General features: G+C 36.4%; 1 protein-coding gene across 1 annotated transcript; it reads left to right on the forward strand.

Annotated features, from left to right (window-relative positions):
• The first annotated feature begins 5,215 nt into the window (after positions 1-5,215).
• LOC148376353 (ras-related protein Rap-2b-like) lies at positions 5,216-10,849 on the forward strand. The gene is made up of 2 exons (XM_088346561.1): positions 5,216-5,768; positions 7,459-10,849. Exons 1-2 carry the CDS (start codon positions 5,496-5,498, stop codon positions 7,732-7,734), a joined length of 549 nt encoding a protein of 182 aa, XP_088202687.1. The 5' UTR covers positions 5,216-5,495; the 3' UTR covers positions 7,735-10,849.
• The last annotated feature ends 1,619 nt before the right edge of the window (positions 10,850-12,468 follow it).

Genomic DNA, 12,468 nt, shown 5'->3' on the forward strand with positions numbered 1-12,468 from the left:
TGTTTGTGGCCTTTTTTTACTGTCCTTATCTTACTATCTCATAAACATGTTTTTGTGTTTGTAATTTGTAAAAAATATTACACAACTTTAGATGCCCTGAGAAGAAGCATACATCTTTGGCTGCCATCTTACTACTACGGTAGCCCGAATGACTTTGTATTTAGCACTTAACAGATAGCAGCTGAGCCCTGCATTTGGTGGTCCCCGACTCCAGTCATTTAGGCATCTTCCCCTTTTTCCTCCACTGTTTCTTTCTCTAACCACTTATGTTAACCACTTAACTTCAGGCTATGGCTTGCCTATTGCAACTATTTTTATTTTTAGGTACTCTTGTTTCATTATTCAGTGTCACTCGCCTCCCACAGCTGAGTTCCATGATTTAGGCATTTTTTGACCACTGTTTCTTCCTCTAGCCATGTATGTTAGACAGTTGGCTGCAGGCTCTGGCTTTATCGCTAGCCGCTATTGATATTGTAAACAACTCCTGCTTTGTCTTTCGGTGTCACTCGCCTACCACAGCTAATCGTGCAAGCTGCTGTATGTCAGGGTCCAGACGCTTAACAAATTCAATCATTTACTGGTTGATCAGTAGCTCCTTCCGCTAGCCATTAAAGTTAGCCATTTACACCGGCTGTGACTAACTCCATCCATTCGCTCTTTTTATGCCACTACAAGTAAAAAACACTCTGAAAAATTAGTTGAAAATATGTTAGAAGACATTAAAAACGATGTCTTTTTGGGGGGCTAAATTTGGACAGCATTAGAGAAGGAACTCGCGATTAGTTTGGGACTTAATCTGGTTCATGTTGGTTGAAGTGAACATCACTGATTTTAGTTGCATATTTTTGGACTAACTCGTGTTAAGAATGGTTTGTTACAAATGGGTTGGAGCCAATACGCAGGGAAGCAGGTTCCGAGGCAGGCGTGCTCATACAAAAAGATGTTTAGTAAAAATATTTTTGAATTAGCTCGACAGTAAAAAAATTAAAATGAACGTGTGGTCTCAAAACAACTAACAAAGTGCCCAACAATAAACAAAACAAACCTTTCGTGAAAAAGACAATTATCCGATCACCTCTGTTGGAACCAGTCAATATAAAGAGCAGACATAATGAGGTGTGGAGTCTGATCAGGCACAGGTGGGTGCTCTCCAACCACTTACCCCAGGTTGGGCTGCCTGATCCTGACACAGACTAGACCATGTTTAGTCCAAAATCCAACGTACAAGTGACGTCTAGTGATGGGAACCTAAACTCTTCAAGACTGAACTATTTGATTACAAATGGTGAACATTTGATACGAATAAATACAATTGCTTGCGATAAACTCAATTTTTGTCAGTTTTAAATGTAGAACATTCTCTGTCCTGCAGTACATACTGCCTTGGGGGTGACCTGATGACATGGGTTCTGGAACAGCTCCACGGAGGTTCTAGCGTGACAGATGTGGATGCCGATTGGGGCCCTTGAGACCGCCCGTGATGTTATCTGGGTCACCGCTGTTAAAATGGAACATGTTGAAGCTATCAACACTGTTTTGCGTTCTGCAATTAATTCATTGAATTCAGGTCAGGTGACTGACTCGGGAGGTTTAGGGCAGAGTTATGTAGTGTTCTCTGGCCACTTCCACAATAAGAGCATTTTCTCCTTATTTTAAAGCCTCAGCGTGTAATATTTGACCACGAGGTGGCACTATATTTTCTAATGCGGACGAAAACCGGTGCCACAGAGCACAACGTAGCAGCAAGGTACCAGACAAACTTTCTTGCGTCTTTTGGGATTCCACTATTTAAAGGAAATACACATTTCTCAAACTATCATTTGTGTTTATAAAAATTAACTTTGGTATAATAGTTGATGCATTTTTGCCGAGTACACAAATCAATGTTTTTCTTACTGAATTAAAGTTTTTTGCACCACTAGGAGGCACTAAATGACAAATTATCCCTTTAAGTACCAACCATAAACAAATGAAAAAAAAAACTTATTATTTAAAAGTATTCATCTCAAATCAATGTACTGTATTTGACACACACACACGCACACACATAACAGGGAAATTAACACGATAAAAATTATTTTTATTTTTTTTACTAAAAAAACACTAAAACGTGCAAGAGCTTTTACTTTTTCAAGACGAATAGTTGGTAATACTATATGAAGGATTTCTTTACATATTGTTCAGTTTTTATTCTTTTTAAACTGTATTTCATTTACAGTTTACAGGACAAAATCGATAATTTTCATGAGAAATAACCTTTTTCGATATCAGTTCAAAATGTAGTTGTTTTGAACGGTTTGATCTGAATATATTCAGAGAAAACGTGCTAAAAAAAATAAATATAAATTTTTGACAAAAAATAGTACACATGTTTTCAATCTATTGGTTGTAGATTTATTTTTAAGGATGAACAGCTACTTTAAAAACAATGAAACAGTTGTAAAAAGTATTTTTAAATATAAAACTTAGTGTATATGGAGTTTAGTCAAAATAGAAGTAAAAACCTGGTGTGCTCGTTCTAGTGATTTGCTGTCTTCCAATAAAAGAAACATGATTTTTGCCCTATGAAATGAAATGAAATGAAATGATCTGCATTTTATATAGCGCTTTTCAAGTCAATGACTTCCCAAAGCGCTTTACAACGTGCTCCACATTTCCCAATAGCGGCCTTGCAGCCATGTAAGGCGCTAACCTGCTTATTGGGGGTAGTAGGGGTTCAGTGTCTTACCCAAGGACACGTCGACATATAACACGGAGGAGCCGGGATTCGAATTGGGATCCCTTGATCCCAAGACGAGCGCTCTACCTCCTGAGCTACTGCCGCCCTACATAAATATATAAAGGAAACCATTTATATAGATTAAGAGAGTACTCGGTTGGTTTGGACACATGGAGAGGATGGATAAGGAGCGAATGTTGAAGAGGATCTACAGAGCAGAAGTCAATGGAAGGAGACTAAGAGGAAGGCCGCGATTGACGTGGATGGATAGATAGTGTTATTAGTGCTCTGCAGGAAAGAGGTCTAAATATAGTGGAAGCTAAAGCTCTTGTTGATGATAGGAATGAGTTGAGAGGTGTTGTAAAAGGATAGTGGGATGTTTGGACGCGTTCTAAGGGATGGGCAGGGCACCTGTATGATGTGGCAGGGGTAAACCAGTGAAAGCTGTCGGGCCCTGCTGTTGAACAGAAGAGTGTGTTGTGTCACCCTGACCCGAGTAACATGGTCGCTTTTTTGTGTCCCGTTTTATTTGGAGGGACGAAAGCATGACCAACTTGAGTGCCGAGGTGCTTAACTTGTTCGGGTGTTTAGGCATTTGGGTTGGCCATGGTCAATTTTTTTCGTGTTTTTCGCTACTTTTTCCTTTTTTGTTTTTTTTTTGTTTTTTGTCTTGCTGTCGGTCACCCCTCCTGAGGGATATCACCAAGGTAGATAGACAGATGGAATTTATATGTATATAAGCCCAGAATGGAAATGAAGGCATTTTTTCACATTCCTGTAACACCATACCCACAAAGATTCACACCTACTCATTGATAAATTAAAAAAATATATCCTTCCTTATGAGTGTGATTTTTTCCTTTCTGCCTTCCATGTTATCTCCATAATATTACTAGAAAGGATAACCTACTAACAATAATGGGATCCGTTGATAACACCTGGACTAATATTCAATAGTGACACTTTAACAACTACAAATTATTTTTTAATTTTACTTGGGATCTTTTTTTTATTTAATAAAAATGTTATTTTAAAGTGTATTTATTTTTTATTTATGAACAACACACTTATCATGATAAAGTCTTAATATCTGGGATTTTGTTTAAAAAAATATATATTTTTTAACAAAGCGCATTTTGATTTCAAAAAGTTTGTTTTGCTTTGTCGAAAAATGTACATTTTATTTTGAATAAAATGACGGAAAATAAATCAAAATAGATTGATATCAAAAGTAAAATTTGAAAAATACAAATTTGAATAGGATACAGAAGGTTTGGATAAATTGTCAATTCGTATAATGATATCGAATGCAACATTTTCTTTTTTGAGATATTTTTTTTTCCAAGTACTTCAAATATTACGTCTTTTTTTTTATCTTATATAACCACAAATTCAAGCTGATACAGTAAAATCCGAAAAAATACATACAATAACACATTTATCTTTGCTTCAAATGTTTTTGTATTCAACTCCCTTCACTATAAATGCAATATGGTAAATCTGCAAAATAATAATAAAACAACATATGATCATTTGTTTTTTTTTCTTTCAAAAAGTCCTTTTTATTGATAAAAACAACTATTGCATGAAATAAGCTCATTTGACTTTATTATTATTCGTATAATGTGTGAGTCTTTTACTTGTGATTTCGGGTTTTATCCAACTTAATTTACCCAAAATGCAAACTAATAGAATAAAATGAAAAATAAAAAACTATAATATTGTGATTTATATTAGATTAAACAAAAAAATGAACAGAAAATATGCCAATTTAATTTTTTTTAATTAAATTATTATTAATTATTGTTTGATTATTATTATTGTTATTATTTACTGCTCTTTAACTCAGAAAGAAAAAACAACAAAAAAGAAGTAAGAAGAAATGAGCAGGAAAAAATAGAGGTTTTGGGACTCCCTTTGTTTGTTATACAGTACCACTAATAATAATGTAATATTCTGCAAAAAAAATAATTACTGAGTTTTTAAGTATAATATATTTTTTTCACTCAGCTGTGAAGTTTTAATTCATTTAAACTTTTTTATACTAAGCAACTTTAAACTGCAACCCCTGTATGACCCAAGAAAATGTGAACTTAATAAGACCACCTGCCCCCTCCCCTGCAACTGTCCTGTAATACAGCAAATTGATGAAGAAAAATACATAATATTAGCATTTAATCTTGTGTGTTTTTGTTTTGTTTTATTTTATTCAAAGTTCGTTTTTAAGTATGGAAGCCCAAGAGTACCAAATTCAATACATAAAAACGGCTTTTGGAGCTAAAATCCTTTTACTAATTAACAAGCAATTATGTAATACGGCTATTATTATTTAAAATAGAGTGTTGTATTGGGGTTTTCACATAAATGCTGATGAATCATGTAAGGAATTAAATGTTTAATATTATATATTTAGCCCATTTCGTTTTCGCGGGTCCTCATCAACTTATGTGGACATGCCCAGGCATTGAACCCCAGCCACGCCCCTTTAATGATGTCACCGCAGAGAAACCGGAAGTGAAGCCATGGCCGTCGACACAAGTGATGATGCGGGCAGGAAACAAGCTAGTACCGCAATAACGGCTCTTTGGCGTTCCCCTCGCCGCTGAAAATGCGCTTCGGTTGACACTGCCGTCCAGGGAGCGGCCACCGCCCCCCGGGGCCGCTTTGTGTGTCTGTCACCCTGCCTTCGAGGCTTCGTCGCCGGGAGGACAACAACAACAAAAAAAAAAGGTGCCTCGTTCTTTCCTCTCTTTTTTTTTTTATTTTATCTTCAAAAATGCGGGAATACAAAGTGGTGGTTCTGGGTTCGGGTGGCGTGGGCAAATCCGCCCTCACGGTCCAATTCGTGACGGGTTCCTTCATCGAGAAGTATGACCCTACAATTGAGGACTTCTACCGGAAGGAAATTGAGGTGGACTCGTCCCCGTCTGTTCTGGAGATCTTGGACACGGCCGGGACCGAACAGTTCGCCTCCATGCGGGATCTCTACATTAAAAACGGCCAGGGCTTCATCCTGGTCTACAGTTTGGTCAACCAGCAGAGCTTTCAGGTAAGGCTGCAACTTAAGACTATTTCATAAGTTCACTTGTTACCGACTAGAGAAACGATGAGTTGAATATCCATTCATCCATTATCTGCACCGCTTCTTCTCAGTAGCGTTGCGGGGGTGCTGGAGCCCATCCCAGCCATCTCTGGGCAGTGGGCAGGGGACACCCTGAACTGGTTGCCAGAATAATGGGATGATAATTATTTCAACAAAACAATTTTTTGTACGTTTTTGTTGAGTCAATTCAGTCTCAAAGTCTGTTACAAAAGTACAGTGGCACCTCTAAACTTGATAATTCCAGTATAAGTGTTTTATCTGGAACAAAAGGAAAATCCAGTTCACGAGCAGTCCCAGAGGCTACCACTAGAGACCACTCACTGCCGGCATCAGATCTTCCAATTTCCGCATGCAAACTACTTCAGGCAAAAAACTAAATAAATTGCACTGTGAAAATGTGGTATGTGTACGCACATTTAAAGTTACAGTAACTTTAAATTTAAGTGTACAGTATGTACTTAAGTATCATCAATAGTCTCTCAATCTTTGATGTATAGCTCCACCAATTGCTCTCCTTATTAGTGATTGCGAATAAAGCGATAATAAACACTTGTATACTCAAAGACAGACTATGTAGAATACTGCGACAATGTTACCGATCTACAATGACGTCTTCTGCTACCAGTGACCGAGACAATTTGGTTTAGTGCCGAAATGGGAAAGACGAGAAGGCTATTTTATAAAACACAGGGAACACATTGACAGCTATGCGATCTCTGTCACTCTTTCCTTATACAAGCTTAATTCCTTCAAGGGTCATGTTCGTATTACGTGTTACGGACACATTTTTCCGGAATTATTAAAAACTGATTGGCTTGTTCTGACATCCTGAAGTGAACCCCAAAATAGCTATAAAACATCTCCCTGATCACTAAAAACTAATTCAAATAGTAATTAAACAGAAAAAATATAATACTAAGATAAATTATTACAGAGTAAAATGTAAGTTTATTATGAGGGAGTTGCCTAAACAAAGGTGTTGTAGTGCGGAGGTGCAAAAATAGGGTTGCAGGGCTGCCGGGGAAGTAACAGCACACAACTTTTGATCATACGTAAGCACTTATTGTGAACTTAAAATTAAAGTTACTGTTGCTTAACAAAAACATTTTTTACACCATACTGTTTTCTTTGTTTTCTTCGAATAAAGCAAGGCGCTGCAAAAACTAACCCACGGCTTTGTAACCTGCACTTGCTGCTTCGTCACTTCAAACCACAGTTGCAGAGCCAGACATCTTCTTGAATCATCAAAACTCTATTGGCTTAAACATTACATACTAGGCGAGCCTGACTCCGTTTCGTTCAACTGTCCAATGTGCTCCTTAAATGTTCGCACTTCACTAAGCTACTGCTATGATATACCCTGCATATCATTTGAAATCAGTCTTTTAAATTTGCCATATCCAGGCTAAATTACCTGCAAACTTTGAAAGTTTTGGTACGCGTAGTTGATGTTGACGCCACCGTTTCTGTATGTTACGGTTCCGATACGTAGACGCTGTTGCAGAATAGCAGAGACTCTCAGCAGAGATTTTATATAAGATCCCTCACTTGGAAAGTTGGAAAAACGACAACAGATTATTTGTATTATTTGTTTTTTGACGACAACGTGGACTAACCGCTGCAGCCCTACTTCCAGGACATCCGGCCAATGAGGGACCAGATCATCCGAGTCAAGCGCTACCAGAAGGTGCCCATGATCCTGGTGGGGAACAAAGTAGACCTAGAAGCGGAGAGGGAGGTGTCAGCCGGGGAGGGCGAGGTTCTGGCCCGGGACTGGAGCTGCCCCTTCATAGAGACGTCAGCCAAGAACAAGAGATCCGTGGACGAGCTCTTTGCGGAAATTGTCCGGCAGATGAATTATTCCGCAGTTCCTGCTGGGGGTGAACGTTGTTGTTCTTGTGTCCTTCTTTAAAAGAAGAACCTAAAATACACACACAATCAGTTATTTGTTCTTCGGAAATCATGCTTTTTTTACTTTAACACTGTTGAATTATGGCAGGGGGGGTCATCATTTTCTAAAATGGCAACGTATTATGCCATTACTATGTTATAACTATATTGTCATTACTATGTTGTAATTATTAAAAGTAGTGTTGAAATGGGCTCAATCAATCACTTAAACTTCTGCCTTTATAAAAGGGCACTAAGTAAATAACATATCCAAAGTATGGACCAATTTTTGAAAATAACTTTGGAAGAATTTATCATGAATTTAAAGACACAGATAATTTCATTGATATCTGGTGCCAGTTACTGTAGAAATCATATTTCCTAGAAAATCACAATGACTTATCAATGGTGAGAACTGGCCCATGAATTACACAGGTGTTCTTAGGATCTAAGGGTGCCTATCCGGTGCTCATGGGCAACATTTTGGTGACCTTTGTATTGAGTTTTTTTGTTCTTGTAAAAACATCGTCGATGTTTAAAACTAAGCCTTTGAGGAAAATGTATACATTTTCAAAAGTTGAACCTTTTCAAGAAAATCAGGAATAATCAAAATGCTGTTGATTGATGCTTATATTTAATGTGTGTTTTTTCTACCAAAACACCCATTAAAATATGTGTAAATAAAATAATATGTACAATTTTTAAAATGGATAATTGCCAGTCTGTATTTTCAAAATATGTAGTTTTATATTTTTACTATTCCCCATAGATTTTAAAATTATGTTTAAGGTACAGTGTGTAATATTTGACAGATGGATAACTGTATCAGCTAATGTGAACGAAAAGCAGCAAGATGCCTGACAAACATGGCAGCGATTACTAGGATTCCGCTATGTTAAAGAAGTACAATTTTTTTGACTTATGGAAATTTATTTTAAAAAATAACATCTGTATAATAGTTCATGTATTTCTGCCTATTATTTAAATCAATGTTTGTTTTTACGAATGAAGGTTTTTTTTCTGTACCACTAAGAGGCACTAAATATTAAATACAATATTACATTGAAAATGTATGTAAGTATTGGAACTTTTTCCTAGCAACTATTTTTTTTATTTATTTTTTTATTATTTTGAACACACCTTCACCCATTAGCTTTTAATTTTGGGTTAATGAGAAATGAATTTTAAAAATTGGTTTATTTGCAGGCTTTGCCGGTATATTTAAAATATTTTTTACTAGGCCTCCATTTTTTGGGGGGGGATCATGTTACACAGTTGTATGTAATTAAAACTACATATTTTTCCCCCTCTACCTTTCATGTAATTCAATTAGAATCAGGAGATCGCCCAGTCCAACGTTATGAACAGACAAATGATTAAACAATCAAATAAATAGAAACACAAATAAGGAACTTCAAATCTGGATTTTCAAATGAAAAGATTCCACCTTTGAAAATGAACCAAACTTGGTATTTGTCTTAATCATCAGCCAACGTGTTTACATGACTAAGTACTTGAATGTTATTGTTTGTCCAGTTTTTTTTAAAGATAGCTTTTTTGTGTAACTTAGACTCTCAAAATGTGCCTCTGGGAATGTCTCATTGTGAAACCTAAGAGTTTTTTTTCTTATATGTGTATAATCTTTTTGTGCTCTATTGTGGAGTCAGTGTTATTTCTGTCGCATTTTAAATTGTTTTGGGAAGATGCGCCAAAATATGTGTTGTAAAAATTTGTAGAAAAAAATGATATAGGGAAGGGGTCAGGAACCTATGAGTACACATGGCTGGGAGCCTAAATGCTACCAGTGTAAATTTCCTCTGTCGCCTTCCAATTTTGATAAGCGACTGGTCGAGTTTCATGCGTGTACAGCTGAAGCAATGCTGGTAAGACAAGCTGTTCGGTTCAGCATATAAAGGTCACATGCTCAACTACAGTTTACAGTCTAGGTGTTACACCAATCGACCCGGTTTCGGCCATAAATCGGTAAGGTGTCTTGTATATGGAAACTCATTGAATAATGTATGTTCACTGTTGAGACCCTTTAGGATTAAAAAAAACAACCACCGAACAAACTGCAAACACCCAAAAACACCAGCCAGACACTCAGCAATTTGAGTTGGTGAGTGGTAGGGGGTTGCTGGATCTCCGCAAGCACCCTTCTCACACATGCCCACTGCGCTGAATAGAAATACATCGTGAACTTTTTGTTTGCTTTTTTGACATTTTTTGAAAAAGAACTATGCTTACGCCTTGTTTTGAAACCCTTATTTATGAGAAAAAGAAATGAAGGTAAAAATGAGCCTCAATGATCTTTTGTACCTGGGAGGGAGACAAGTTTAAAGTGGTATGTTGGTCGAAATGGGACACAGGCTTAGCATTATTTCATAGGTTTTATCAAATCATCTACGATCACAGTGAAATGATATGCTCTGAAAAAAAGCTATTGTCTGGAGAGTGGATATGGCGCTTTTGCTGAATTTTGTCTTAAAATACATGGTATGGCTCTCTCTCAAAAAACAAATATATTGCTATGATGGTTCTTTGGGTCTTAATGGTTCCCGACCCCTGATATAGGACTAGGGATGGGCATTTAAATTGTAAGCATGTTTAACATACAATCATTATGCTATTGGGGAATAAATTGTACCAATTGGCGAGCTAAGAAATAGCACTCTTTTTTTGTTTTTTTTTTGTTTAAACAAGTCAATAAAATTTTGTGTTCTTCTTCTGGGTTGCATATTAGTTAAGGCTTGCACAACAACGCCTTAGCTGGTGACAGCCAAGTACTGCACTTCACCTTATGGTTAGCAGATTCCACAATGGCCGGCAAGTATACAAAAGAATTGATGCCCATTCCTAGTCAAAATTTCGCTATGGATTCAACTTTGTTAATTTTTCGAGAATTGTATTAAGAGTGGATCTTGGACCTTAAGCATTGGCTGCGTGTCAAGTGCCTTCTTTGCGACTGCGCCAATCTTTGAGCCCTCCATCCTCACAAGAGTGTCTCCATGGCAACTACAACTTCTTTTCTTTCCTGTTCCTCTTTTCAGACTCCCCCCCCCCCCCCCTAATGTGGAGGTACTGCAGCGAATAAGCCATGGTTGTTCTGTTTTTCCTTGAAGATGTGACGAGACTTTTCTATTTTACCCTTTGAAGAAAAATCTGTGATGAAACTTGTGCGTTTTTGAAAGACAAAAACTTGTAATACAAAAAAACAAATTTTATGTAACAATGTGTGTTGTGCTTGGAACACTGATTTACAAGACCAGAGGACTCAAGAGTTAAGTATTTACTATTGGTACTGATACCAACACCTCGCATTAGCTCTCAACCATAGTCAAGTCATGCACAGATTATTGCAAACCACAGACTATTATTACACCATTCCCTGATCTAAAACCTACATGAGGGCAAGGAAAAACTCAAAAACCTAAATGGTTCAAATAACTAAATTGAAACCCCTTAAGCATAGTTTGAAACCTTAAATGTATGCCCCTCGTCTATTTTAATAGCCTTATTTAACGGTATATCTTAATGGAAAATAATTATTTTTAAATGAAAAACCATGAGCAGTTTAAAAACCCTCTTTTATCATAACCTTGATTCGGGAACCTTATAACATGCTATTAAATCGTTTTTTGAAGCCCTAATCTAAATGTAGATCCCTTACAAAACTTAACCTTCGTTCAAAAACCTAATTTGAAACAGTTTAAGAATTGCTTGAAACTGTAATTTGATGCCCTTACCATTTTTAACACACCAATTTTAAACCCTCATTGGACACCAGAAACTTCGTGTGAAATAATTTATTTTCAAGCTAAAACCAAACTGCGGTTTTGATATAATGCAAAACCCTTCCATTAAAAACCTAACCCCAGTTCAAATGCATTGTTTTAAACTTATAAGAATGGTTTAAAACCGTAATTTGATAGCTTTTCCTTTTTTTAAACAATAACCCTAATCGTAAACCGTCACTTGAAGCCATTGACAGGATTTCAAATCCGACATTAAGCCTGATTTCAAACGTTCAGGTATTGTTCAGACTTATTATTTTTTACCCTATCCATATTTTAAAACCCCAACTCTAAATGGAAACTTCCGTCTGAAGCCATAACTTTAATGTGAAAGCACAGCTGATTTTATGAATCCCAAGAGGAGTTTAAAGCCTCGTCATATTTTGAAACCTTCGATTGGAAACTGCCTTCATTTAAAACCTTAATTTGAAACCCTAATCCAACTATAAAATACATTTTGAAAACCTAAATTTAAGTCAAATGTCTGATTTGAGCCACATTTAAACCCCAATCCTAATTTAAAGGCAGAATTGGAACGCAAGCACCTTTCAAAAAATGAAATTCAAACGTTTTTAAACCCTTGCTTTTTTTTAAAACCTTAATTTTGAAATTGACATTCTTTTAAAACTTTACTTTGAAACCCTCACCACATATGAAGGCTTTACTTTGAAAACCCAACCATAAGTCAAATGTCTGATTTGATACCTTTAGGAACTGTGTGAAAACTTATACCCTGTCCCAATTTTGAAACCCTAACCTAAGCCTATTTTAAGCCCTCATTTGAAACTATATATAAAATTTGAAAGTTAGCCTTTTTTATCATGAGTCTAAGAACGCTTTATCCTGTAAAAAAATAATTTGTAAACGTAACAGTTTCTTAAATGTATGTAAATACTATTATTTACAGTATTTGATTTACGGTAGTTTATTCTGGCGCGTCATGGTCCACTAGAGGGCAGACG

This window comes from Urocampus carinirostris, chromosome 1, assembly GCF_059441175.1.
Source record: "Urocampus carinirostris isolate Australia breed hairy pipefish chromosome 1, RoL_Ucar_1.0, whole genome shotgun sequence".
Taxonomy (NCBI): domain Eukaryota; kingdom Metazoa; phylum Chordata; class Actinopteri; order Syngnathiformes; family Syngnathidae; genus Urocampus; species Urocampus carinirostris.